We start from the raw sequence: 27,904 nt of genomic DNA on the forward strand, positions 1-27,904 counted from the left end.
GAATGAAGATTCTAATCGTGTTAGGATTAGGTCATGAGGGTTTTTCTTATATAAAGAGATATTGAGTTGTAATATCCTTTAAGAGTTGTATGAGAAGTTTGAGAGGTTAAGAAAACTTTAGGTTTGAGGAATTTCCTAAAGAAATAAAAGAGAGCAATTCTTTTGTTTGAGTTCTTGATCTAAGCATTGAAACTATATTTGGTATCAGAGCGCTAAAACTTGCGGTTGTAGAGAAGAGGATCGTAAACAGAGAAGATGTCGGAACTCGCGGTTGCGACGGGAAAGAAAGATGAAGAAGGAGTAGGATCTTCATCAGCGACGGGAAAGAAAGATGGAGAAGGAATAGGATCTTCATCGATCAAGTGCCCTATGCTTACCACGACAAACTACACAGTATAGGCCATGAAGATGAGGATCGCTCTTCGTGTACACAAAGCATGGGATGTTATCGAGACCAACGTTGTTGATAACGATAAGAATGACATAGCCCTAGCCTTGCTCTTCCAGTCAATACCAGAGGCACTGGTTCTGCAGATTGGTGAAATAGATTATGCAAAGAAGGTATGGGCAGCAATTAAAGCCAAGCATGTTGGAGCAGAAAGAGTAAAAGAAGCAAGGTTACAAACCTTGATGGCAGAATTCGACCGTCTTAAGATGAAGGATTCAGAAACCATTGATGGATTCTCTGAAAAACTAGCTGAGATAGCTTCAAAATCAGCTGCACTAGGAGAAACTATTGAATCAACCAAACTTGTTAAGAAGTTTCTCAAGAGTCTTCCACGAAAAAAATACATCCATATTGTGGCTACTCTTGAACAGGTTTTAGACCTTAAAACCACAAGCTTTGAAGACATTGTTGGACGTCTTAAAACATACGAAGATCGTATTGATGATGAAGAAGATACACAAGACGATCAGAACAAACTAATGTACACTAATGCAGAAACAAATTACAATGGAGACTACAGAAACAGAGGACGAGGAGGTAGAGGTTTCTATAGAGGTAGAGGACGTGGTCGAAACGGAGGAAGAGATCTCTCACAAATAACATGCTTTAGATGTGATAAAAACGGTCACTTTGCCTCACAATGCCCAGACAGGTTGCTAAAGTTACAGGAGACACAAGAAAATGAAAATAAAGATACACAGAATGCTGATGAACTCATGATGCATGAAGTAGTCTACTTAAATGAGAAACATTGTGTACCAAGCAACTTTGAAACCAGCATTGATGGAGAAGAATGTTGGTACCTAGATAATGGTGCTAGTAACCATATGACTGGTGATAAAAGGTATTTTGATCGACTTGATGAAACTATCTCTGGGAAAGTAAGGTTTGGAGATGATTCCCGTATTGATATCAAAGGTAAAGGTACTATAGCATTCACTGACGCAAATGGAAGGCCAAGAATAATGACTGAAGTATACTTCATACCCGACTTAAAGAGCAACATCATAAGCCTTGGACAGGCTACTGAATCTGGCTGTGATATAAGAATGAAAGGAGAATTTTTAACTATGCTTGATTCAGATGGAAAACTATTAGTCAAAGCAGAAAGATCCAAGAACAGACTCTACAAAGTCAGAATGGGACTGAGAAACAGAGAGAATTTGTACTTGACAACTGTAAGTGATTCAGAACGTTGGCATGCAAGAATGGGACATATCAACTTTGTAACTCTGAAAAATATGATAGATAAAGGACTTGTTCAAGGAGTTCCAGGTATCACAATTCAGAAAGAAATTTGTGGCTCTTGCTTACTTGGAAAACAGACCAGACAAGTGTTTCCTCAAGAAACAACATTCAGAGCAACTAAGAAGCTTGAGCTAATTCATGGAGATCTTTGTGGACTAATAACACCGAGTACAAGCGCTGGAAACAGGTATATATTTGTACTTATCGATGATTTTTCTCGTTACATGTGGACCATACTGCTTAAAGAAAAATGAGATGCATTTCAGAAATTTCCGAACTTCAAGAGTTTGGTAGAAAAGGAGTGTGAACAAAAGATACAAACATTTAGAACAGATAGAGGAGGGGAATTTGTATCTTCTGAGTTCAACTCTTTCTGTGAAGAATCAGGTATCAAAAGACACCTCACAGCTCCATACACCCCACAGCAGAACGGAGTGGTAGAAAGACGCAATAGAACTTTACTTGAAATGGCTAGAAGCATCTTGAAGCACATGCATATGCCAAATCATCTGTGGGGTGAGGCCATTAGACACTCCACTTACCTTTTGAATAGAGTCACTACACGTGCACTTAAAGATAAAACTCCTTATGAGTGTTTTCGGGAATGCCTATTGTTGGTCATATAAGAATTTTTGGCTGCATTGCATATGCGAAAATAGATAAGCAACAACTGAGAAAGCTTGATGATAGGTCTAGAATGCTGGTTCATTTGGGAATAGAACCAGGTTCTAAGGCTTATCGCCTACTTGACCCGCAAGCACAAAAGGTAGTAGTGAGTAGAGACGTTGTGTTTGATGAAACAAAGGGGTGGAACTGGAAGCATAATAACTTGACAAAAGATGGAGACGGAAGCTTCTCTATTACGTTTCATGATTATGGGAATCATGGCCTTCGGGAAAATGTAACAAATGTTGAAACAGAGCACGCAGAAACAGAACAAGAATCACGAGATCATGAAGTATCAGATGATGATAATGACAATAACTCAGGGGAAGAAACAGGATATGATGAAGGAAATAATGAAAATACAGAGTCAAGTATTCCCTCTCCACCTGCACTAAGAAGAACTGAGAGACAGATTACTAAACCCAAATATCTTGAGGATTATGTTCTTATGGCTGAAGAAGAAGGAGAGTCTTTGTTCTTGTGCTTGAATAATGAACCAAGAACTTTCTATGAAGCAAATAAAAGCAAAGATTGGATACAAGCTTGTGAAGACGAGATTGGCTCCATAGAAAAACATAAGACATGGGATTTAGTATATTTGCCTACAGGAGCTAAACCAATTGGTTTAAAATGGGTTTTTAAACTCAAGAGGAATTCTGATGGAAGCATAAATAAACATAAGGCTCGTCTTGTCGCAAAAGGATATGTACAGCAGTATGGGGTTGATTTTGAGGAAGTCTTTGCTCCAATAGCAAGAATTGAAAAAATAAGACTCCTCATTGATCTAGCAGTCTCACACGGGTGGGAGATACACCATTTAGATGTTAAGACAGCTTTTTTGCATGGAGAGCTTAAAGAGACTGTATTTGTTAATCAACCAGAAGGTTTTGAGAAGAAAGGAAGTGAGACTAAAGTATATAAGCTCAATAAAGCACTATATGGTCTGAGACAAGCTCCGAGAACTTGGAACAACAAGTTGAATCATATTCTTGGTGAATTACAGTTTAAGAAATGCTCAAAGGAGCCATCAGTCTATCGAAAAGAAATCAAGGAGCATCTACTTGTTATAGCCGTATATGTTGATGACTTATTTGTTACAGGGACTAGTTTGGATGTCATAAAAGGGTTTAAGGAGGAGATGTCTTCAAAATTTGAAATGAGTGATCTAGGGAAATTGACATACTATCTTGGCATCGAAGTCATTCAACATAGTGATGGAATAGCATTGAGTCAGAACAGATATGCTCTTAAAATTCTAGAAGAAGCTGGTATGAAGGAGTGTATTTCAGTTCGTATACCTATGGATACGGGCTTTAAAGCATCAAAGTCAGAACAGGAGAAGGAGGTTGATGCAACTATCTACAGAAAGAATGTCGGGTGTCTCAGGTATCTTTTGCATACAAGGCCAGATTTGAGCTACTGTGTTGGAATATTGAGCAGATATATGCAGAGTCCACGTGAATCACATGCTGCAGCCATGAAACAGTGTCTGCGTTATTTGAAAGGTATTACTACGCTTGGTATAATGTTTAGCAGGTCTAAAGAGGTACCAAGGCTAGTAGGTTACAGTGATAGTTCTCATAATGTAGACCCTGATGATGGAAGAAGTACAATGGGTCATATATTTTATCTTGGGAATAGTCCTATATCTTGGTGTTCTCAGAAACAGAACGTTGTAGCACTATCATCTTGTGAAGCAGAATTTATGGCAGGAACAGAAGCTGCAAAACAAGCTATTTGGCTTCAAGATTTACTCAGTGAGATTGCTGGAACGCCAAATGAAAAGGTTACTATCCTCATTGATAATCAATCAGCTATAGCTCTCACAAAGAACCCGGTTTTTCACGGTAGAAGCAAACATATCCATAGAAGATATCATTTTATCAGAGAATGTGTTGAACATGGTCAGATTGAGGTAATGCATGTTTCCGGTGAAGAACATAAAGCAGATATATTGACCAAGGCTCTTGGCAGGATCAAGTTTAGAGAAATGAGAGAGTTTATTGGAGTGCAAGAGGTGGTGAAAAGAGACTTCAAGCTTAAGGAGGAGATTGTTGGTTTAAGCTTGAATGAGACTAAACCGGGAGATTGCTTGAGTCATAAGTAACCGGTTTAGTAAAGAGATAAGAGAAGATCTTTAGGAGTTATCTAGAGATTTATGTTAATCTTGAATGAAGATTCTAATCGTGTTAGGATTAGGTCATGAGGGTTTTTCTTATATAAAGAGATATTGAGTTGTAATATCCTTTAAGAGTTGTATGAGAAGTTTGAGAGGTTAAGAAAACTTTAGGTTTGAGGAATTTCCTAAAGAAATAAAAGAGAGCAATTCTTTTGTTTGAGTTCTTGATCTAAGCATTGAAACTATAATTGTCACGGTCAATCTGCCACAAAACAAACTTAGGAGAACTTGAAGTGTTGATGTGCAATCTCTCATTTCTTTGTCTCCGAAGAAAGAAAATTGTTGCTTGTATAATGAGAAAGACAAACCTCAACACTTCAAGTTCTCACTCAACTTTGATTTATTTATCTTTTCTCTTTGTCGTGGTTCGTTTTGGCTTTCTTTTTTCTATAACCTGAATGCAATGTGATTTAGGATCCCATTGGTTAGGATTGTATATGTTTTGTAATATTTAGGGTACATATATAGACTTTTATACTAGAATTTTATTATTATATTTTTAAAAAGTCTAGAGCATCTAAAATTATAATAATTGTTTCTATGGAAATAGAAAATATAAACACAAACATATGTATGGCCATAGTGAGTGTGTTGTGTCAACAGAAATAGTTTATAAAATTAAACACAAAGTTTTGTCGTTATGGAAATTAATGTGCATGCAACCACAAGTGGTGCGTTACTAAATAAGGTAGGGCTTCGTGGATAGAGATGGATCAATTATTTATTTTCACGAGTTTCTTGCCTTCATCTCAGCCAGCTCTCTCTCCTGATCTTGCCTTCAATTTTATTACTGTTTTTTACTGCCACTTGCTATATTTACTTACTTCGGACAAAATAGTGCTTTGATGGTAAAGTAAATATATACCATCGGTATATGATGTCCCGCGACTGATTATCAAACTTGAACAGTGAGTGGATCGAGTGTATTTGTTTTTATCCTTTTTTGATTCGCGACTTAATATAATCTATTAGGGTATCTTGGAATTATGCGGGTGAAATGCGCATTTATATCTATCATAGAAATTGGAATCTTCACTATCCAACTAGTATATTCCATTTTCTTGCAACTACGTATAAGTATAACTACATTCTGTTTGTCATATATTTAAGATCGAGTAATAAAAAATTAATTATCTACATTGATGAGAACCAGACAAGACTTCCATTTTTTGTTGTTAAAGAATGTTGATACGTATAGATACACATTTAAAAAAAAAAGTATTTTGATACATTTACCAAAGAAAAAAAAAGTATGTTGATACGTTCCATTTCCACACAACAAGATGGACAAAAATATATAATGATTGTAAGACGATAAGACCCCGACGTATTATCACGCAAAAAAAAAAAGTTATTGATTTTCTATAAACCAACACAAGTTTAACTAAGAGTATTTAAACCCAAAAAAAAATTAAGAAAATTTAACGAAATCTTTTTTAGAGAAATTGTTAAAAATGCTCATTTTTCAATACACCTTTTCAAAAATGCTACCTTTGAGAGTCTATTTTTAAGTTTGCCCTCTTTTAATTTTTAATGACCATTTTACCTTTATTTAAAACAAAATTAGATCCACAAAATACAAAATATTTTTTGGCGGGAAAAGTGATCCCGCAATTTTCCCGCCAAAACACTTGTAAAAACCTTTAAAATACCTTGTAAAATTTTCCCGTAAAAACTTTTCCCGCCAAAAAATTTTTTTGCGGGAAAAGTGATTCCGCAATTTTTTTGGCGGGAAAAATTTACAAGGTATTTTAAAAGTTTTACGGAGTATTTACAAGTGTTTTGTAAGGTTTTACAATGTATTTTAAAAGGTTTTACAAGGTACTTATAAGGTTTTATAAGGTATTTATAACTTGTAAAACCTTATAAAAAATTTGTAAAATCTTATAACTTGTAAAACCTTATAAAATAGCTTGTAAAATCTTATAATATCTTATAAATACCTTATAAATACGTTGTAAAACCTTTTAAAATACATTGTAAAACCTTATAAATACTCAGCAAAAAACCTTTAAAATACCTTGTAAATTTTTCCCGTCAAAAATTTAACGCCAAAAAAATTGCAGAATCACTTTTCCCGCAATAAAAAATTTTTGGCGGGAAAAAATTTTACGGGAAAATTTTACAAGGTATTTTAAAGGTTTTACAAGTATTTACAAGTGTTTTGGCGGGAAAAATTGCGGGATCACTTTTCCCGCCAAAAAATATTTTGTATTTTGTGGAGCTAATTTTGTTATATTTCCTTATATATTTGTGATATCTTTTATTAAAAGAATGGTAATTTAGTCATTTTATACATAAAAAGAGGTATTTTTAAAAATGGACAGCCAAAGAAGCATTTTTGAAAAGGGGTATTGAAAAAGGGGTATATATGTGAGTCTCCCTCTTTTTTAATGGAATTTTGTTGGAACATATCTCTAGTTTTGCTTATTTCGTTAAACATTTGTCGTATACTGTGTTCTAAAACTGCACAAACATATTGTGAAAAGTATTACAATATTGTTTGCAACTTCATCATCAACATTAAAGGTAGTAACTATAATTTTATTACAATTATAAGTTAATAAACATATATATTATTTCTATCGTGATAGCTAGTCCAATATATAGGTTATTGACATACATTTAATTAATTGTGCAAACAATCATGAATCATAACCTGAAATCTATAAATATCGTTTTCATAGGTGTATTCATCTAAATTAGTTTATGCGTACATTGTGTAATATCAACATCACATGTATTTATATTGTCTCTTGTTAGATATTAACTATCCAAACCAAGACTATAATATGAAATCAACAAAAACATATATCATTATGGTTCAAATTATCTCAAGTTGTATTCTTCTAAAGTATCACGAATTCACGATAATTACTCTAAAATCATAGTGGACTTAAGGCAAAACAAATCTAAAACAGTTTAACAAAGACACGGTATTAAATTTATAAGGACAAATTATTAATTTATTTCATATCCATAATCCATGCATGATGTTGGCCAATCACCTAGTATAGTAGTAAATTATAACCAAGCTTTTGACCAAATGAATAGGAGGAAAAAAAAGAACACTATATTGAATCTTTCTTTTTGAAATATTTTTCAGCATCACTTTATTTAGAGAATATTTTACCTTGGGTTTCACCAAATAGAATCCAACACTCTTACCATATGTATTGTATAAAGATGAGTCACTCCAAAAACCAAGATCATGACCCAAGTCAACCACTCTCTCTCATCATTCAGACACAGTACTCGACTTTAAAGACACTCTTTAAGACTTTCCATCAGGACCAAGCTGAGAAAGAGAAAGCAATAAAGAAAGAAAGAAACTAAAGAAAATAAAGCTTCAATACCAAACCTTCTTTAATAAATTTTGCCTTTTGGTTGTCTCCTCTTTATCAATCACTTTGGTTCCAGACTTTTAAAATCAGTTCATCACGATATCTAGATATGTCTTTGACAATGGCTGATGGTGTAGAAGCTCCAGGAGGAAGAAGTAAAAGACAAAACAGCTTATTAAGAAAACAACTTGCTTTAGCTGTAAGAAGTGTTCAATGGAGCTACGCAATCTTCTGGTCGTCTTCACTTACTCAACCTGGGTAAGTCTATAATCTAATCTTCTTATACCAAAAATATCAGATCTTGTTGTTCTCATCTTTGCATTGCCCTTTTCTTCTTTTAAATCTTGGGTTACATATATATGAGTACTAGTATGTTCTATATTTAGGGTTGTGGAGTGGGGAGAAGGATGTTACAATGGTGATATGAAGAAGAGGAAGAAGAGTTACGAATCTCATTATAAATATGGTTTGCAGAGAAGCAAGCAGCTTCGGAAACTTTATTTGTCTATGCTTGAAGGAGATAATGGTACTACTACTGTTAGTACTACTCATGATGATCACAATGATGATGATGATGATAATTGTCGTCACAGTACAAGTATGATGCTGTCACCAGATGACCTCTCTGATGAAGAGTGGTACTATTTAGTCTCCATGTCCTATGTCTTCTCTCCTTCTCAATGGTTTGTTCTCTCTAGCTTTCTCTCTCTATGAAATTTATTAGCTCTTTTGAACTATTCGTATATAAAAACCAATTTGCAATAAAGATGGACTGAGCAATATATCATGTCCTTTCTTTTTAAGATGAAAGATCCATCACTTTGGGTAAAAAGGTTTCATACCACCAATCTTGAATTTATATTTCAAAACCATTTGGTCATAGTGGAGAGTGATTATTCCTTTGGGATTCCTTATTGTTACACTTTCACCTTTTTTGCATTTGAAGTACAAATCTTATATTAAGTTTTTCTTAGGATCATTAATTAATGTCTTTTGGCATTTTTGGTTTGTCTATGTACGCCTAGTTTGCCTGGACGAGCTTCAGCGACGGGTGAGACCATATGGCTCTGCAATGCTCAATACGCGGAGAACAAGCTCTTCTCCCGTTCTTTGTTAGCAAGAGTAAGTTCTCATAACCTTCTAGTTTCTTCTTCTTGAATCTTGATATATATCCAGATCGAATCTGACAATAAATCTCTTTTGATCTTCTTTGCTTTTCATTACTGTTCATATGGCTTCTCTTCTTTAGAGCGCATCGATTCAGGTACTTTTCATATATAGTGTTCTCTTTAACTGGGTTCTGATTGTTAGAAATGAAAGTTTAGTTCTCTAATTGTTAGATTCGAAAAGTTCAGTGTATATATATCAATTTGGATTAATGCTTTAGAATGTGTTCTTATGTGTTTCTCCAGACTGTTGTGTGTTTCCCTTACTTGGGCGGTGTGATTGAGCTGGGCGTCACTGAATTGGTAACCCTCCATCTTTATATAAAAAGGTTTTGCTTTGGTTGCTTCCTTCGCAAGTATTAAATATACCTTAATTTGTTTTATTCTTTTTCATGAACAATGAAAGATTTCGGAAGATCATAGTCTGCTTCAACACGTAAAATCTTGCTTGTTGGAAATTTCTGCACACCAAGACAACGATGATGAGAAGAAAATGGGAATTAAGATCATTGAAGAGAAGCATCAGATTCCATTAGGTATTTCTGATGAAGACTTACATTACAAAAGAACCATTTCAACAGTACTCAACTACGCCGCGGATAGGTCCAGTAAGAACATCCATCACCGTCAACCAAGTACGGTTTCTTCTGATTCTGGCTCCAGTTTCTTGCGGTGGAAGCAATGTGAGCAGCCAGACTCGGGTTTTGTTCAGAAAAAACAGTCACATAATGTTTTGCGGAAGATATTGCATGATGTTCCATTGATGCACACAAAGAGGATGTTCCCAAGTCAGAAATCTGGTCTGAATCAAGATGATCCTTCGGATACAAGAAAAGAGAACGAAAAGTTCAGTGTCCTTAGAACTATGGTTCCCACTGTCAACGAGGTAATAACTCTTTTTTCTAAATCCTTAGACACAAGACTGTGTTTCAGAAACCAACAACTCTGTTTTGAATTCTTGTGCAGGTTGATAAAGAATCGATACTGAATAACACAATCAAGTACTTGCAAGAACTGGAGGCAAGAGTAGAAGAGCTAGAATCATGTATGGGATCAGTTAACTTCGTAGAAAGACAAAGAAAGACGCCGGAGAACCTTAACGACTCTGTGTTGATCGAAGAGACATCAGGAAACTACGATGATAGCACGAAGATCGATGGTAATTCAGGAGAAACCGAACAAGTCACTGTTTCCAGAGATAAGACACATTTGAGAGTTAAACTCAAAGAAACAGAAGTTGTGATCGAAGTAAGATGTTCTTACAGAGACTACATAGTTGCAGACATCATGGAAACTCTGAGCAATCTTCACATGGATGCTTTCTCTGTTAGATCTCACACACTTAATAAGTTCCTCACATTGAATCTCAAGGCCAAGGTGAATTAATCCTGGAAGACCAACCTTCTTGATGTTTGGAAAAGACAGCTTAGGGTTTTCTTGACTTACACGTAACGTTTTTTGGGTTTATGCATGCAGTTTCGTGGGGCTGCAGTTGCGTCCGTAGGAATGATCAAGCGAGAGCTGAGAAGAGTCGTTGGTGATTTGTTTTAATGTTCTTCTTAGTAAAAATCTTATTGATCTTAAACTTTTGATGAAATGTTATATTTATTTAGACTTTCTTGAACCTATATGCAATGTGCCATTAACTTTACATCAAGCTTTCCGGGTTTTTGTATGTAAAGTTGGCGAAGATTTGGTTGGAATTTTCGACATTTATCTCTCTTATTAATACACTAAAGAAATAAGGTTAAAAATGGATTTTTATTCAGAAATTTGCATTGAAAATACAAAACGACACTCTTTGTGAAACAAAATTAAAACCTTAAAACGACACTCTTTTGTGAAACGGAGGGAGTACAATTTTTGTGCCGACATTATCATAATATAAGGTTTACCTTAAACATCAAGTAATTGACTTGGTCATCGTAGGCTTTTATGTTTAATGGGCTTTTTGGGCCGAAACAAACCCGTTTGATAAAAGAAGCTAACTCCCGCCGAAAACCCTAAACTTGTCTCGTAGCGTTTCTACCGAAACTTCTCCGTTTGAATTTCTCTCATTTTGTTGGAGCAAATCGACAGATCTTGAAGATTATATGTTTTGTTTTGACATTGAATATGTGAATATACGAAGAGATTTACAACGAAGGACTGGTTTTTCAGTGATGCAGACGCCAATTTCGTCAATGAGCAATACCTAGCTTGTAGTAAAACATTTTTTGAATTTTTCAATAATTTCTCTGTTTTAATTTTTTTCTATTCGTCCAGATTCTCTCACTTGTGTGTATGATATTCAGAATCTCAACTTCTTGATATTCAGAATCATTTGAGTTGTCATGGGTGATTTTGTGCTTCAGTTTCTTGCTGAATCCTAAATAAACGGATTGATATTTACTACCCGGAGGATAATGTAACTTAAAAAGGTATTTATTAGAAACTGTTGATTCTTTCTTGAATGCATAATTTATGGTGTTCTCTTGTATGTAACTCATAGAGCCTGCAAAGAAGTAGTAAATGTTATGGTGCATTATATATCTCCAATTGATGCAGCCTTCACGGTAATTATACCATTCACTACTTATTAATTAGTTTCTGAAAGTATTTGATTTTCTTGAATGTCACATATGAAGAGAGGATTATTGGAAGTATTTCTCGTTGATGCTCATGGAATCACACACACAAATTTTATTGGTGATTATAAATAAATAAACAAACTTTCCTCATATGGTATAATAATATTGGAAGTATTTCTCGTTGATGCTCATGGAATCATTTTGGTTGCAGGAAGTCCTGTGTATTATGTGCTCTTACAATGTGGGATAAAGGAATACCGTAGCAAAATGTCGAAAGGTTCCAGTTTTGTTACTCTTTAGTAAATTTATTTTCATTCTGAGCCAAATGTATATATGGAAACATTTTTGGTTCTTTTATGAAAACAGGTGATAATGACAATGCATTGTGGAACCAAAAGTTTGTTTTCGATTTCCCAATGTCTCAATGGAAGAAGCTGACCTACATCAAATTTAGAATCATGGACAAAGAGCTCTTCAAAGATGGTGGATTTGTCGGTGAAACCATGTAAGTTCTGCTTGCAGAAACTGAATTCGAGTGGTTTAGCATTATCAAGATATCAGATATAATACCATCCTTGTGTTTGTGACTCTTTTTGGTACAGAATTCATCTTGGAGGGATAATAACCGAAGGACGTGACAGAGGATACATGGAAATTAAACCAGCTCCATACAATGTTGTTCTTGAGGACGATACTTTTAAAGGTGAACTAAAAGTCGGATTGAGATTCATTGCAACGGTAAATAACTCGGTAACTATCCTACAAAATTGAATTTTATAGAACATATCATGATGAGAATCTTTGTGGTGACTAATTAATCTTAGGTTCATCTTTTTACTAGTACTCTTTGGTGTTTGAACACATTGAAATATTCAAGAACATCGATATACAGATATATATATATATATATATCTCGAAATTTCTCAAGAAAATCAATTTATTGTAGGATAAATTGCAGAGGAAAGCATGGGAACTGAAGATGGAGGCCAAAAACCGCGAAGAACCAATGGTTTCTCCAATTCTGAATCTAATGAAACTTCCTTTGCTAAGGTTTCTGCTCTATTGCTTTCGGAAAACAAACAAATATCAACTAAAAGAGAACTAAAATAATAAAAGGGTTAGCATCAAAACTCTGTTTTTTTCTGTCTTTTTTTCCAATAATTCTCTATAGTTACAAGCCGATTCGGATCCTATCAAGGACGAGCGATGACATTTATTTGATTTCTAAGTTTGTGCAAACATTTTAGGTTCATAGCTGCATGGGCAAGAAGGCAGTGTCTCATCAATGCAAAACTACTTTATTGTTTCGTCGACTATAAGCAATGTTCTTACTTCTTTATTTGTAGCTAGGGTTTCCCGATCAACCCTTTCACGGTATCGTGATGGGCAAGAATACGAAACTGTTGATGACTTTAATCTTTTTCACCTTAATCTTTAATGTAATAAATGTTCTGCATTTATATCTTTTGATGTAACATTTTTCTTACTTTCATTTAATTTCCCAACCAATATCATTTATAATTTTTGACTACTTGCATTGCATTGTCTTTAGTTCACTTTCTATTAACAAAAAGTTGTTGAATATGTTAGATATACATATATATTAAGTTTATTTTAAAAATAAGTAAATAAAGGTATATGTTGAAAATAGTTAATATATTGTATAATATCATATATAGCCCATAGTACACTAAAATAATGACCCAAAGATTAAGTAAATGCGTAAAATGCGTGTACTACGAGAAAATGGGACGCACGTCTGTCTCACGCACGAACCATGCAAATATATACTTGTCTTCTCCATTACATTAAGTTATCATGTGCTAAATTATATAACTATATAATTCAAATTGAAACTATAATACATTAAACAAATATAAGTATTAACCTATTATGAGTTGCGGTTAATCGTGTAGGCTACATGGGGATAAGCTAATCTCCAACCATGTGATAATTGGTCTAATTTAAGGGAGACTCACAAAAATGCCCCTTTTTCAATACCCCTTTTCAAAAATGCCCCCTTTGGCTGTCCATTTTTAAAAATACCCCTTTTTATATACAAAATGACTAAATTACCCTTCTTTTAATAAAAGATATCACAAATATATAAGGAAATATAACAAAATTAGGTCCACAAAATACAAAATATTTTTTGGCGGGAAAAGTGATCCCTCAATTTTTCCCGCCAAAACACTTGTAAAAAACCTTTAAAATACCTTGTAAAATTTTCCCGTAAAATTTTTTCCCGCCAAAAAATTTTTTGCGGGAAAAGTGATTCCGTAATTTTTTGGCGGGAAAAATTTACAAGGTTTTTTACAGGGTATTTATAAGGTTTTACAATGTATTTTAAAAGGTTTTACAACGTATTTATAAGATATTATAAGATTTTACAAGCTATTTTATAAGGTTTTACAAGTTATAAGATTTTACAAGTTTTTTATAAAATTTTATAAGTACCTTGTAAAACCTTTTAAAATACATTGTAAAACCTTACAAAACACTTGTAAATACTTCGTAAAACCTTTAAAATACCTTGTAAATTTTTCCCGCCAAAAATTTTCCCGCCAAAAAAATTGCGGAATCATTTTTCCCTCAAAAAAAAATTTTTGGCGGGAAAAATTTTTACGGGAAAATTTTACAAGGTATTTTAAAGGTTTTTTACAAGTGTTTTGGCGGGAAAATTGCGGGATCACTTTTCCCGCCAAAAAATATTTTGTATTTTGTAGACCTAATTTTGTTTCAAATAAGGGTAAAATGGTCATTAAAAATTAAAAGAGGGCAAATTTAGAAATTGACTCTCAAAGGGGGCATTTTTGAAAAGGGGTATTGAAAAAGGGGCATTTTTAACAATTTCTCCTAATTTAATAAACCGTTGACACATAAAAATTAAAATAAAATTTCCAATGGAGGTGTTATTATTACTAGACCGACCAAAGATTACTTACTTTATAAAGGTCAAGAGATGATCGATATACGTTGAACATTCACTCACATCTCACCTTCAATCAAGATCTTTGATATAATTAAATATTTGGGGTTCAACAAATTAAATATGAACGAGAGTTTTAATTCTTAAAAATCTTCAGTTTTCTTCAACAAACTAATAATAATATGCTAAAGTTACATGAGATGTCTAAAATGAAAAATGTGAAATAATTGTTTTGAAACGAAAAAAGAAAGATAAATTGATCATTGGTCGAATGTGCAATCATTAATAATTAAACATAATGTAATTTCCAATTGGAGCTAATAATTTATTAATTTGTGGGTGAGGAAGGTTCCAATAATAAAGATTTTCTCCGATTGAAAACTATAGTCCATATTTTAAGCCAACAAGAAAATGATAAAGTATAGTAGCCAAATAGACAAATAGCTCTTTAAGAGGTATTTGTAATATTTCTCATAGAACCAAAAACACTTGTTGAAGCCAAGGAAAAGCCACTTCATCGTCTGGATGGTAAGATCAGTTCTTCCTTTCTATCATCGGACGGTCCACATTTACTCCATTTTCCGGTCGCCGGCTTAAAGAAGGTTTTGGATTCAACAAGAGGGAATTTGGTTTTTAACGTTCAACAAATTTGCTTTAAACGTACGTTTCAAATTCAAGAAGAAGCTTTAAAGGTATATTATCAAATAAAGACCGTTGCTTTGATTTTACTTTAACGTTCTTTTCCTTTCAAATTTAAAGTTTCAGACTTTCTCTCATTCCGTGATCGTTATCTGTGAAAACTTTATTTTGAATTTCATTTTTGTTCCTACTCAACAAAAATTCCGGTGAAATTTTCAATAAAATTGCGATTTTTTTATCCTCGTTTGATCTGATTTTTGTGGTTCTTTTTCTGCTTTCTGCTTTCTTGCTTTATTGTTCTTTGGTCCTAAGAAATTTCACTATCCAAATACCTCCCGCTTTCAAATTTCTAAAGTTTCTTGATAATCACTACGAAGTCTTTTTTTTTTTTTTGTGTTATTTCTTCAGAAGAAACAGAACAAGAACAAAAAGGACAGACCTTTGAGGAGTTTTCAGATTAAAGATGGAGAATTTATCGAATCCAGATGAAAACGACGATGTGGGATATCATCAATCACCTAGATCCATTGACCAAAATGATCAATCAGCAGCAGAAACTCCGGTTTACTCGACGATGAGCATTGATTCCTTTGTTTATCCTCGAACTTGTTCAGAGAGCACTTCAGGTTTTTCAGACCAGATAGATGAAACCAACAGCTTCTGTAGTGAAGCTTCTCCTTGTAATTGGCCTGTCCTCACTGAATCTAAGAGCTCCAAATGTCTCTCTGGTTTAGAGATGCAATCAAATGAAAGTCTTGCAGTCCAAGAAATTTCAGAACCAGGTACTGTGTTTTCTCTCTGTTTTCTACTACTACTACTTTTTTAAATGTCTGATGTGTTCTAGGGTTTGTGCAGAACTTGAGACAATGAAGGAAAGATTCGCAAAGCTTCTACTTGGAGAAGACATGTCAGGGAGTGGTAAAGGAGTTTGCACTGCAGTGACGATCTCAAACGCAATTACCAATCTTTATGGTAAACACATTAAGCATCATTATATATGCTCGTGTTTCAGACAACTGTAAACGATTCTTCTTTGATGCATATAAATGTTTGCAGCTACAGTGTTTGGACAGAATCTGAGGTTAGAGCCGTTAGAAACAGAGAAGAGAGCAATGTGGAAGAGAGAGATGAATTGTCTCTTATCGGTATGCGATTACATAGTCGAATTCATCCCTAGATGTCAGAATCTAAGCAATGGAGCTACTGTTGAGGTAAGTAACTTGTCAAATATTTTCTCTGAAAGTTGAAAGAAGGAAAAAAATATGGAAAAATGAAAGTTTTCTTGGTGGATTCTTCAGGTGATGGAGAGTAGACCAAGAGCAGATATCTATATCAACTTACCTGCATTGAGAAAGCTAGATTCAATGCTTATGGTAATATATATTATCCGAAAAATGTATATGATTGTTCGGTCTGATTATGAATCATACATAATAACATCTGTTTTTTGATCCTTGTTTGTTACAGGAAGCATTGGATAGTTTCCAAAACACAGAGTTTTGGTATGCAGAAGAAGGAAGTTTGTCGATGAAATCAGCGCGTTCTTCGACTGGATCATTCAGGAAAGTTATAGTACAAAGGAAAGAAGAGAAATGGTGGTTACCAGTTCCTCTAGTGCCACCAGAAGGTTTGTCAGATAAAGCCAGAAAACAACTCAAAAACAAGAGAGAGAGTACCAATCAGATTCACAAAGCTGCAATGGCTATCAACAGTAGCATTCTCAGTGAAATGGAGATTCCAGAGTCTTACATGACAACTCTTCCAAAGGTTTTTGGTTTTTTGTTACCTTTATACGTACCTACTAGAATCTTGAAGATTCGGTTTTGATTCTCATTTTTGTATGTTCGATCTCTGCATGCAGTGTGGTAAAAGCAGTGTTGGAGATTCAATTTACCGTTACATGAGTGGTTCGGGTCGGTTTTTCCCAGAACAACTGTTAGATTGTCTGAACATAGCCTCTGAGCATGAAGCTGTTCAGTTAGCAGATAGAGTAGAAGCTTCTATGTACACATGGAGACGCAAAGCTTGTCTTAGTAACTCTAAGAGCTCATGGAACATGGTGAAAGATCTTATGTCAAATACAGAGAGAACAGACAAGAACTATGTTATGGCTGAGAGAGCAGAGACTCTCCTCTTCTGTTTGAAACAGCGTTATCCAGAATTGTCTCAGACATCATTAGATATATGCAAGATTCAGTACAATAAGGTAAAAACTGAAGATATGAAAAGTCATTGAAATTGATAGTAAACTATAATAATTACTTAAAAAAAAAAAAAGTGTTGTGTTTTTGGTTTGCAGGATGTTGGAAAAGCTGTGTTGGAGAGCTACTCAAGAGTACTTGAAGGTTTAGCTTTTAACATAGTTGCTTGGATTGATGATGTTCTCTATGTAGACAAAACCATGAGAGGTAGTGAATAAGTTGTACTTGGTAGACTTTTGATAAGATTTCTATGTTCCTGTTTCCCTCTCTTGTAAAGTAAAATCAGATCAAATGAAATGTAAGATCCTCGAAAAGATATCCAGAAACATGTATGATAGTAATCAGCTAAGTTTCCCCATTTAAGGCTATAAAAAGAGAGACAAGTGTTCATCAATGTAAAATTCAGGGGAATAATAATAATTTTTAGTGGATAAATAATAATGGAACAGGAAACTGAGACAATTAATTTTCGAATCCCCTATATATACAACAGGGTTCCGAACCAGCATGGGTCCGGGGGATATGACCAAAAAGCAAAAAGGGTTAGTAATTAAAATACAAAGATCTGAAGAAGCCACAACAGAGAGATCTTTCATTAAGACTTCCTTCTTCATGAGTCCCTCAATAAATGATAGTACAGTCTAAGGCACCCGAAGATCCAAGCTTTTTTGCTCCTTGCTTTTCCAGAGCTCTCATGATCATCAAAAACTATGAAACAGTAGAGTAATTCAACTGTCGTCGTCTACTGAACCAACATAAGTTAGATCAGTCCGTCTGACCCTAACTGCACCTCTCAGCCAACAGATGGCTCGAAGATTGGCCATGTCGCTGCTGTTTGAAGCGTTGCTGCTTGATAGACCTGAACTTGTCCCATCTTCGAGAAGCGTCCACGGGTCAACTACATCCGTGTTATCTGCTTCTTGTTGTTGAGGTGGTGCCAACATTGTCTGCTTCAGCTTCCCTTGCACTGCTGCAGTTCCAGTTTTCGATATGGCAGGGGAGTTTCTTTGATTGGGTCCAGCAGCAGCGGCAGATCCAGAGGGTTGAACAAGTGTGAGTGCGGTTGGCGGAACAGATTGAGGCTGGCACGAGAGAGAACAGCGTAGAGAAGGAAGGAGGATTGGCATCGCTGCTTGGATCCGCCATCTAATAGTGTCTGGTAACTGCATCCGCGAAAGCTCATTCTGCATTATTGACAAGCAAAAAAACAAAAAACTTCAAGAGTCGTAATTTTCAGCCAAGAAGGATTCGAAAGAATTTTATAGTTTTTTTGACAAACCTGTAAGCTCTCTACTGCATCGCGATCAAACAAGGTAAAGTCTTTGGATGATTCATTAGAGGAAGGCCTTGGCTTTAGCCATTTTGGCTGGTGATTGCTTAACAGCCCATGGAGTACAAACAGTAACCGGTCAAATAAGACTTCACTAGAGAGATCTGCCATGGAAGAAGGATCTATTGTTGATTCAGTTTCTGCCTTTGATACCTCAATACGAGGAGAGCAGACAGCACAATCTTCATAAACTACTCGGCTTCCAAGTAGACGGACTATTGTAGACGCAAGTGCATGTCTCGTGTTCCTAAATGAAGGTTCCCTGAAAAATGAATTGCCATACAAAACGATAACTCAGTCTTTAATTCGGTAACACTGGAAGAGCCTATGACTTTTCAACAAATCTTGTTAAACGGAATGAGGAAAAGAAGATGGAAGAGACTCAGTACCCGCAGATGACAGGCAGTAATCTTAGAAGAAATTGCAACCGCAAAGACATAGAAGCTCTCAAAGCAGCAGGGGAAGGCGGCGGCGCAGTGTCAGTAGTATTGGCTGAGGATCTTCTTGCCAAACTAGGGCTACCACCGCGAAGGCCCTTCCGGTTACTTCCTTTACTTGATGAAATCTCAGACCCAGAAGAAGCAGTTCCCATGTGCTTGTTGTTTGTAGTACTGCGGTTGGTAACTGAACTTAATTGCTGCTCAATACTGCTAAACTGTCTTACCAACTCATTCACAAAGGTACTTCGAGATTCATCAGAGCTTTGGTCTATGCATGGAAGCACTAGCTGAACAAAAGCCCTCTCAGTTGTAATCCCATAGCCAACACTGGGACTATTCTCCTCTACTGCCCGGGGTAATAATACCTTTTTTGAACCTGACCCTTCCTCAATCACTTCCCCTTCTTCAATAGAAGTAATTTCAAACTTCCTTTTCTTCCCTGCTTTGTTTGCTGTAATATGATCGGAAGTAGAGTTGTTGCACCAACCCCAAGGTTTCCAAAACTGAGGTTTCGTGGGAAGTCCTTTGCTTTCACCTACAATAATCAGTTTTTGTCTGATTGTTTTTCGTCCAAAAAGAACATCTTGGCCTGCTAGAATCCATTCAGCTTGCTTCAACATTGAATCCTCAACCGATCTACCGAACAGATGAACCACTTCTGAGAAAAGTGGGACCGCATCAGGTCTAACCAATAACCTTGTGAGGAGGATTTGAGTGAAATTTTTCTCATACTCAGAGGCAGCAGGCTCCTCAGAGGTAGGGCAGGAAGATCGTATTGCATCGGTCAAAGGCATATCGTGATTTTCGAGTTTCTCAGTAAGTGCTTGTTCGTTTAGAAGCAGCCTGAGTTCAACCCACTGCCAGTGAAATTTTGCAGGTTGCAGGGAATCTAATACAGATACAAGCTTGTCCACAAGCTTTGTTCCATTTCCCTGGTGTCGGGTTTTTGCTTCATTAACTCCTTCATGGGAATAACCAGAGGATGGCACCTTACAATCAATTATGGAATTGAAGAACAGACGTGCTCGAAGAGGAGCAAAGGCCACAGACTTCAAGTGCATATCCAAACCATGCGATTCAAATACCGATGCAAACTCAGCATCTGTGGAATCAGCAACTATCAGTTCATAAAGTCCCTGGGTGTCTCTCAAGCACACGTCTCGGAAAGGAAGGTGCTTAATAACATCATGGAAGGCCATTGTCAAAGACTGATAAAGGCGGTGAGTGTCTTCATGGACGCTGGAGTTAGAGTTACTATTCGAAACAAAAGGCCTCCATAGAACAAACGCAATAATTGAATAGGCTGGTGGGAAGACCAGTTTCAGCGGAAGCATACGCTGCATGCGTGATATAGCCACCACGGAAGATTCTCCCACAAGCTCCAAAACCAGCCCTTCCGAAACAGTTTTACAGTTACCAACAAGGAGTCTGAACCAATGTACATACACTTCAATAGGGCTTTCCGCTTTAGAGGCTCCCATGGACCTAGCACTGCCATTAGAACTCGATTTTGTACGCCTTACGAACTGAACGAAATCTAAGTACTCCTTTAGTCTCAGCAGACCAACAATCCTTTCAAGGGTTACAACACCACGTGTGATAGAACCTATAACAAGTGCAGATACAGCTGCAGTAATTTTTGTTCCTCTACTCAGCGCCATTTTTCCAGTACCGTTCGGCATATCATTTGTTGAATTGTTCGCATTTGAATCATAGGATTCAGGAGATAGCTGATGCTGACCTCGTGATCCCTTCCCCGGAGCAACAGCTCCAGCAAGAGCAGTGGAACTTTCTGTTGCAAGTGCTATTTCAAACACTCGGCTTTGACGCTCTCCAAGAGCTTCCTTAAGAAGGCACAGGCAGGTTATATGGATTTGTAAAATGTACCGTGCAATATTAGATGAATCGACGCCAGATGGATGATTCTGATAAATGTTTCCCAAGGAGAAATCTGAAATCCTTGCCATGGAAAGGCCTACGCTGTTTATAATCGCAGAAACCGCAGAAGAAACCAAAGAGGGATCACCCTCTTGAGCTGCACCACCAGTCTGTCTAATGCAGTCCATTAGTCCAACTACAATTTGCTGAGCCACCTGATACCCGTCATCATTTTTCTCAGCAAGTGAGGCTTTCATAGTACCTGTCCCAGTGAGTTTTCTGAGATAATGAGTCGCCTCTTCAACATGTCGTTGCACAACCTCTCGCATATTGAAACCCACTCTTGAAGGACGTGTACCGCCGATGCTGATTTTTTTTCGTATATAGTCATCTGGATTATCTACTCCTGCTGGAACCCCAAGGGGGTTCCCATACTCACCATTTCCTGATCGTGTATGATCTAGTTCAGAAAGAAGCCTCTTTTCGCATGTTGCTTTGAAATTGTTATGCCATTCCACAACACTGGGAAGACTTCCATATCTTTTTAAAATATAGCGAGCATAAACTAAGGCTGCTGATCCAGAAATTTTTCCATTACTAGGCATAAGTGACGCAACACGGTTCATCAAAGCTGTCATGGCCTCAGGAACAAGATCAGCTGAAAGTAGAATGTTTTCATACCTGAAAGAAATTGATGATACAAACCGATTAAATTTCTAGAAATATATTGTCAAAATATATATGACTAGTGTTTACTTATTGAAGGAAGTAAAACCCACCTCCTCAGTGATGATACTAGAATAGCCTCCCCTATTTCACACATGTTGTTTTCAACATTCCTTGGCACAGTTACAAGGTTTCTCCCACCCTGAACGGCAAAACTTGGGGTACTGTTGGCCTTTGGCAATAACCAAAGAAGAAATTTAACCACTGAAACCAAGTCAAGAGAGATATCCAAGAGAAATAATATGGAAGATAGCTCGTCTGCCCCAAGCTTCCACCTAATTGTGCTCTTCTCCTCAACTGGAGCACCTCTATTGAACTGCCCAACTCTCGCACTGCTCTTTTGGGGCTCTTCAACAAGTTGCCGAACCACAGTAGTAATCCAAACTGCAATAGACCGCTTATAAACAAACTGTAGATGCTTCAAAGAGTTTCCAACAGATACAATATCCACAGGGGTGGAAGTTCTAAACACATCAACCACCTTATGATTTTCTCCTTCCACTCCAGGGCCATGATGAGGACAGCTTACTTTATTATCACAAACATGACTCGTTGAAGCACCCTGGCTACCTTCAATTCTAGCAGCTTGTAGTTGAGCCAGCGACTGTGTCTTACGCGCCATCTTCTGCCTACCCCGTGGTACTTGTTTAGTTAACTCTATCTGAGGATCAACCTTCAGAGAAGACTCCAGAGTTTTCGATCCTTTCTTGATCCACCAGTTATCTTCTTCATCTGATGCAATTGGTGAATTCCCTTGATAGCAAGAGCTCTTTTCATCATTCATTTTTGGTCTTTTTGCTCTTCTACAGTCTTCACACCCTGGTGTAGCTTCTGGTTGATCCATCTTGCTATACACAGATCCACTTGATCTCTTAACACTATTTTGGAATTCCTCTTGCATTGGATTTTTCACACCACATGACATACCTGGAAACTGCAGTAGAGCTGATATGCGCTCTTTTAGTTCTCCAATATCCACACGACTCTTGGTATGTTTGCGAGGTCCGTCACTATTGGCCATGGCATTACACGGCCTTGGAAAAACAACAGACGGAAGGGAAGTGGAATGTTTCTTTGACTTCTGATCTGACAGAACTATATTATTCCAATATTTACCTTTCTCAACAAGCAGTTCTCGAAGAAGAAGGCGCCGTTCGTTAGAATAAGTCCTCACAGCCTCGGAAAGCTTATCCCCTCCAAAGAGTTGAGCTTCCTCTAGGGTTTCATGTACAAAACACCCAGGTAGCTGTTTCAATATGCGATGGTGCCTCATTCTCCTTTCAGGATCAACAGCAAGTTGAATCACATCGATCATCCCGCTAACTATGAGTTGCCTCACGTATGCTATGGGATTAAAGATTCCAGAACGTATAAGTTCAAAAACGAGTAATTGCAAGCGCTTTGCTCCTCCCTTGTGTACCTCATGCTGATCAATCCAACAGACTATGATATCATGTAATGGGCCCGGGCTTTCAAATGCATCCACTGAACTGCTAGGTTTAGAAACACCAAGCAAATTGTTGCGACTGTTCTTTCCTTTGCGAGCTGCGAATTCTCCACCCAGAATCTTTTGCTTCAGAAGCTGAATGACTAAATACACCTGAGAACAATCTTTTCTGCCAGAGAACTTGATATCTTTAGGCACACCAGCACGGAAATCTCTAAAATCACATGTAGCCCATTCTATAAGGAAAAAAACGGAGCAAACAAAGGATGTGCTAATAGCGCCAATCCATCTAAGGGATGATCTTAAACATGGACTGACGTCAGCAATCCAGGTCTCATCAACGGCTCCATTGCAAAGGTCCTCAAAGAGATAACTGTAAGCAGCTCTGATATCTCCATCTGTCAAAGCTTTATCCAAGGCCTGAACAGCTTTAGCCACGTTATGTTGAGGGTAACCAGCGCTAGCTATCTTTGCCAAATCATCTGCACTTCTTTGAATAGTTGAAATGGTATAATCAAAAGAAAGGAACTCAAACCGGGAAACAACTCCTCTTCCTTGAAACTGGGTAGAATTCTCTGCAGAGTTACTTCTCAGCTTTTCCAGTTTCTCGTAACCCTTTGACGTATAGCTCACATCATTAGGTCCACATGCTGCTATGGAAGGAGGAAGAGGAAAGCAATCTGAAGCAACAAGTGTGTCGGGTGCAGCAAGTACTAAGTAGCGAACCATCTCAATTAGAGCAGAGAGAGTATAAGCTCTTCGAGAGTTATCAACAAGATCAGATCCACCAGGAGCAGGTTCCTGAATGAAACGGACAGCAATAGCTACAAGACTCTGTACATATGTCTGAGAGAGAACAATACTCTCTAAAACACCATACACAATGGGGAGTAGCAACTGCAAAATTTCAAAGACCTCCTTTTCCTGCAGTAAGCAAAAGGGAAATTCACAAAGCTGGAGAAAAGAAAACCATCTTGAATAAGTCAATTAATCTAACAGCATACCTGTAAGAGCTTGAGAACCCAATCAACAATGAGATTAGGAAAAAGAAGCCCTTCAGCATGGTGCCACTGTAGAAGACGCACCATATACCACCATTTAAAATGTAGAGATGTTTCCTCGCCGTAAAGGCTTGCTGATGCTGGACTATTCTTTTGCATTGATCCTGTATAAAGCATCTGTGGTGACCTATCTCTAGTTTGCTGAGCAGTAAATGAGCTATTCCGTGACAAAAGTTCATCCAAGAGGTATTGCAAATATTCAATAACATCTTTTGTCCATTGCTCACACCGAGAAGCTTGTGTCTTGTCAGGTGTTCCTGAAGAAATAGCAGCAGGACTAGGTCGCACCTGCAAATTATTAGCAAAAATTGATATCCTCCAACACCTAATGAAATCAATTAGAGATACTAATTCTTGCCCAACAATGTACCTGATTGAGATAAGTCACTTTTATAAACCAAGTAGCTCTCAATAGTGGGACATTGTTCCTTATAAGGACTTCAAATAAGGTTTTTCTCCTATATCCAGGAATGTTATCAGCCAAAGAGCGCAATCGTTTGTGCTGTTGTGATAAACTCTGTGAAAAAATGAGAGCAAGAATGAGTTAAGTATTCTTCTTTAAGAATATATGGCAGTTATGCCACGAGTACGGTAACAAACATGAATCAAAGGAGAATTGGTAAGAAGTTTAGATAAGCATAATGATATGCCAGGGTACCTCGATCCATTTTTTCTTTGTCTCCTCCCCACATGATCTTTGTTCTGGAAATCCAGGCTTACATAGAAGCGAACCAGAGAGAGGCACCCCATAAACCTGACCAGCCTGTCATTTAATTGATTAGGGCGATTATGAATTATAAGCGATATGATTGGGACTGAAATTCTGCACAAAATCTAAATTGAAAAGGATTGGAGACTGAGAATCTCTTGATTACCTTGCGCTTCAGTGCACGAGATTCATTGATAGCTCTAAGACACTTTCTGACTGCCTGCGGGATAAAAATTGAATTTCATTTCATGTGAAACACAAATGAACTCCAATAGAGATCACAAATATAAGGGAGAGAACAGTGTCTATAATTTCTACTACCGTACCTCTTTGCACTTATGTACAACAGGCTTTGAGAAAGTATGGACCTGGGACAATATAATTTCTTCGGATTCCTATAAAGGCAAAAGGTCCAGAACCTCAATTACAAGATAATGCGCCGAAAACTAGTGGAATAAGGAATTAAAAACTCTAACATCGGAAAAGATGAAACTTTTAATAATGTCGACTTTCTGAGTTGTAAGCATCTTATGAGACTACATTGAAGAAATCATCATTACAACCTATCAAGTTACAATGAAAATTCGGCCTCAGTAAGAAATTATTCCTATTTTACTGCCGAGCATCTATAGGAAAATACCGTAGGCACGGGTCCAAAATAAGATCTAAGACCTTTATATCTATTGCAAACATGTCAATAATAATTCACTAGGATTTTACAAAATTTTAAAAAGCACAACAAGAAAGCATAGCTAAATTTAGTTGATCGCACCTTAAGTCCATCAACAGTTTCCTTGTATCCAAATTGAACGTACTCTTTGGTCAGATTCTCTTCGGGAGAATTTGATGTTGGAGGATGAAAATCAGGCGGCCCTAATCTGCAATAGAGAAAAAGTACAAATCATCTAGGGAAGTAAATCAAGAATGGAAAAGAGTCGCCAACTTCATGCATTAACAAGCATTCCAAGGACATAGCCTTGCGGATATAAAAGAGTGAATCCCAAGCTACAAACCCAAACCAGCAAAATTCGAACTCAAGTATATTGTGCTTATCCAAAAACTAAACTAGGGATAAGGTCAAAGAGGAATTACCGGGAATTCAGACCGTCCTTTTCACACTTCAACTTGTAGGGTGTCAACGGTGGTGGTCTCCTGCAGTAAAGAAAGTATTCACACGTCTTTAAATGTATCAACATATAAAATGCTAGGTAAGTACTTCTTTCTATCAACATGCCTGGAGTTTAGGGAATAGTTTCCAATCGAAGAGGAATCAGCTCGTCCTGAGTCCCTAGCGGATGCACCACCTATAGCACTATTGTTGACTGCACTAGTGCAGTTGGCAGGATGATACCTTTGCATTTCTCCAAACTATATCCAGCATACTGGTTCTGACATCAACATACCATAATAAACTCTAAGAACTAATCCACAGTCTAGCACCATAAGAAACTTTTGCATTGACTTCCACTTTAATTTTCAATTTCTCCTTACAGCATAAAACTTAGCACTGGCGACAGCGCAACCCCATTGAAGGAAGTAAACCCTGAAACATAAAAGTACCCCTGGTGTTGAATTTACACTGAATTCATAATAAGAGAAGAAGAAAACACTAAGTTTACATATAGTCTCGATATTGTGTCTGCAAAGAAATTTTGAAACTCGGCTTTAATTCTCATTTTTTCCTATGAAATATAGTTGTCTGAAATCATATCACAGATCCGCTGCTCAAAAGAGCTCAATAGGCAATTAAGCAACCAAACTTAGAAAACATGAAATCCTGGAAAAGCTCAATTTCCAGTATATATAAATAATCATCATGAACAATATTTCTATAAACAAAACAGAATCTGAATTAAATGAATATGCTTTTATCGAAGAAGAAGTGTTTATTCCCAGTTGAAAACACAGAGTGCCTCTAGCTACATACATACCAGAGAAAGAAAGAAAGAGAAGAACAAATCCAGATAGAAAGCAAACAAAACTACATCCTTGTATGAGCTAGAAAACAATCACCATGATCATCAAATTACCAAATCCAACTACGCAAGCAATACCAATCCGTACGATAAAAAAAAACTAGGGTTTCAAATCGAAAACTAACCAATAGGAGCTCCAGATGACCCCACAATCCGGAGTCGAACCAAAGTTAGGGTTTTGACAGCAAATTCCTCGACCCTGATGAGATAAACTCGAAGAAGAACCCGAGATTCGACGAATCAAGGGAGAGATTGGTCACGAAGACAGAATCAAAGCTTGGAGCTTTGAAGAAATTGAGGGTTTTCCAACAAAGGGGAAATCTAGAGCACGAGAGATTCACAGAGGAAGAAGAAGGAAAATACGAAACCAATAAATAACAAGGCCCAGAAGAAGAAGAAGCAAAGAAGAGTCTTGGGCTTTGGTTAAAAGTTTGACTCTTTTTTCATTCTCCTCTCTTGTGCACTTTTTGGTGTAATGAGGACGACGAATGCTCTCTCTCTCTCTCTCTCTAGTCTCTCTGCTGTGTAAAATTCCTTTATTGCAGATTTTTGTGATTCCGTAATTTGGGATGTGAAATAGTTTTCGTGTGCTCGAGGAAAGAAGAAGGAACAGAACAACACCAAAACAAGACCAAAAGAAGAAGAAGAAGAAGAAGAAGAAGAATCGAATAGAAGCAACAACAAACTCTTTTTCGATTGATCGATCGAATTTCGATCTAACACACACTCTTCTGGTAAGAAAATCTTAACCTTTTCTGGTTTTTATATTACCGATTTTGTCCTTGCGTCTTCTTCCCTAGCTCCTAGGGGCTAAATGGGTAAAATAGTATATTTATTAGAGAGACTAGTTTTGACAGGGAAAAAAACCTTTTTCAACCTCAACTATTTGCTGACTGGTTTTTCCAACCCAAACTATGTCCTCCCGTCGATTTCAACCCAAACTCAAA

The 27,904-nt window shown here is 36.8% G+C and overlaps 4 protein-coding genes across 6 annotated transcripts; 3 read left to right on the forward strand and 1 right to left on the reverse strand.

The window, feature by feature from the left end:
* Positions 1-7,717: 7,717 nt before the first annotated feature.
* On the forward strand, positions 7,718-10,784 carry LOC9311092 (transcription factor MYC1). 2 transcript variants are annotated; one of them, XM_021023781.1, is made up of 9 exons: positions 7,718-8,143; positions 8,272-8,568; positions 8,911-9,007; positions 9,135-9,149; positions 9,298-9,354; positions 9,458-9,937; positions 10,018-10,428; positions 10,528-10,588; positions 10,665-10,784. In XM_021023781.1, exons 1-9 carry the CDS (start codon positions 7,995-7,997, stop codon positions 10,778-10,780), a joined length of 1,683 nt encoding a protein of 560 aa, XP_020879440.1. In that variant the 5' UTR covers positions 7,718-7,994; the 3' UTR covers positions 10,781-10,784. The 2 variants fall into 2 exon arrangements, with proteins under 2 accessions (XP_020879440.1, XP_020879439.1); XM_021023780.1 differs by having other exon boundaries at positions 7,722-8,143; positions 10,528-10,772.
* A 610-nt stretch (positions 10,785-11,394) lies between these two features.
* LOC9309019 (elicitor-responsive protein 3) lies at positions 11,395-13,119 on the forward strand. Its single transcript, XM_002872904.2, has 6 exons — positions 11,395-11,739; positions 11,833-11,898; positions 11,988-12,126; positions 12,224-12,359; positions 12,568-12,671; positions 12,869-13,119. Exons 1-6 carry the CDS (start codon positions 11,664-11,666, stop codon positions 12,969-12,971), a joined length of 624 nt encoding a protein of 207 aa, XP_002872950.2. The 5' UTR covers positions 11,395-11,663; the 3' UTR covers positions 12,972-13,119.
* A 1,761-nt stretch (positions 13,120-14,880) lies between these two features.
* On the forward strand, positions 14,881-17,748 carry LOC9309020 (rop guanine nucleotide exchange factor 3). Of its 2 annotated transcripts, XM_021023223.1 has the most exons (8): positions 14,881-15,242; positions 15,598-15,971; positions 16,045-16,161; positions 16,246-16,400; positions 16,488-16,562; positions 16,657-16,956; positions 17,051-17,395; positions 17,489-17,748. In XM_021023223.1, the coding sequence occupies exons 2-8, from the start codon at positions 15,653-15,655 to the stop codon at positions 17,606-17,608; spliced, it is 1,431 nt and encodes a 476-aa protein (XP_020878882.1). In that variant the 5' UTR covers positions 14,881-15,242; positions 15,598-15,652; the 3' UTR covers positions 17,609-17,748. The 2 variants fall into 2 exon arrangements, with proteins under 2 accessions (XP_020878882.1, XP_020878884.1); XM_021023225.1 differs by having other exon boundaries at positions 14,882-15,078; positions 16,045-16,400; positions 17,489-17,651.
* Positions 17,749-17,784: 36 nt separating this feature from the next.
* Positions 17,785-27,792, reverse strand: LOC9309021 (mediator of RNA polymerase II transcription subunit 12). Its single transcript, XM_021023222.1, has 14 exons — positions 27,083-27,792; positions 26,473-26,524; positions 26,216-26,369; positions 26,074-26,133; positions 25,754-25,859; positions 25,308-25,376; positions 25,148-25,201; positions 24,931-25,035; positions 24,643-24,789; positions 24,216-24,560; positions 21,818-24,135; positions 19,110-21,719; positions 18,670-18,982; positions 17,785-18,574 (listed from the first exon to the last, which is right to left on the reverse strand). The coding sequence occupies exons 3-14, from the start codon at positions 26,338-26,340 to the stop codon at positions 18,119-18,121; spliced, it is 6,708 nt and encodes a 2,235-aa protein (XP_020878881.1). The 5' UTR covers positions 26,341-26,369; positions 26,473-26,524; positions 27,083-27,792; the 3' UTR covers positions 17,785-18,118.
* Positions 27,793-27,904: the final 112 nt, after the last annotated feature.

The sequence above is a fragment of the Arabidopsis lyrata genome (assembly GCF_000004255.2).
Source record: "Arabidopsis lyrata subsp. lyrata unplaced genomic scaffold ARALYscaffold_6, whole genome shotgun sequence".
NCBI classification, from domain to species: domain Eukaryota; kingdom Viridiplantae; phylum Streptophyta; class Magnoliopsida; order Brassicales; family Brassicaceae; genus Arabidopsis; species Arabidopsis lyrata.

What these genes read in the sequence shown, in the direction of transcription:
- LOC9311092 (XM_021023781.1), top strand. Translation starts at nt 7,995, where the DNA reads ATGTCTTTGACAATGGCTGATGGTGTAGAAGCTCCAGGAGGAAGAAGT. An exon ending in TGGTTCCCACTGTCAACGAG is followed by an intron (nt 9,938 to 10,017) that starts GTAATAACTCTT and finishes ATTCTTGTGCAG; the next exon opens with GTTGATAAAGAATCGATACT. An exon ending in AGAGCTGAGAAGAGTCGTTG is followed by an intron (nt 10,589 to 10,664) that starts GTGATTTGTTTT and finishes ATATTTATTTAG; the next exon opens with ACTTTCTTGAACCTATATGC.
- LOC9309019 (XM_002872904.2), top strand. Translation starts at nt 11,664, where the DNA reads ATGTCACATATGAAGAGAGGATTATTGGAAGTATTTCTCGTTGATGCT. An exon ending in CCGTAGCAAAATGTCGAAAG is followed by an intron (nt 11,899 to 11,987) that starts GTTCCAGTTTTG and finishes TTATGAAAACAG; the next exon opens with GTGATAATGACAATGCATTG. An exon ending in GATTGAGATTCATTGCAACG is followed by an intron (nt 12,360 to 12,567) that starts GTAAATAACTCG and finishes AATTTATTGTAG; the next exon opens with GATAAATTGCAGAGGAAAGC.
- LOC9309020 (XM_021023223.1), top strand. Translation starts at nt 15,653, where the DNA reads ATGGAGAATTTATCGAATCCAGATGAAAACGACGATGTGGGATATCAT. An exon ending in AGCTAGATTCAATGCTTATG is followed by an intron (nt 16,563 to 16,656) that starts GTAATATATATT and finishes TGTTTGTTACAG; the next exon opens with GAAGCATTGGATAGTTTCCA. An exon ending in GCAAGATTCAGTACAATAAG is followed by an intron (nt 17,396 to 17,488) that starts GTAAAAACTGAA and finishes TTTGGTTTGCAG; the next exon opens with GATGTTGGAAAAGCTGTGTT.
- LOC9309021 (XM_021023222.1), bottom strand. Translation starts at nt 26,340, where the DNA reads ATGCAAAGGTATCATCCTGCCAACTGCACTAGTGCAGTCAACAATAGT. An exon ending in AAGGACGGTCTGAATTCCCG is followed by an intron (nt 25,860 to 26,073) that starts GTAATTCCTCTT and finishes TCTCTATTGCAG; the next exon opens with ATTAGGGCCGCCTGATTTTC. An exon ending in CTCGTGCACTGAAGCGCAAG is followed by an intron (nt 25,036 to 25,147) that starts GTAATCAAGAGA and finishes ATTAAATGACAG; the next exon opens with GCTGGTCAGGTTTATGGGGT.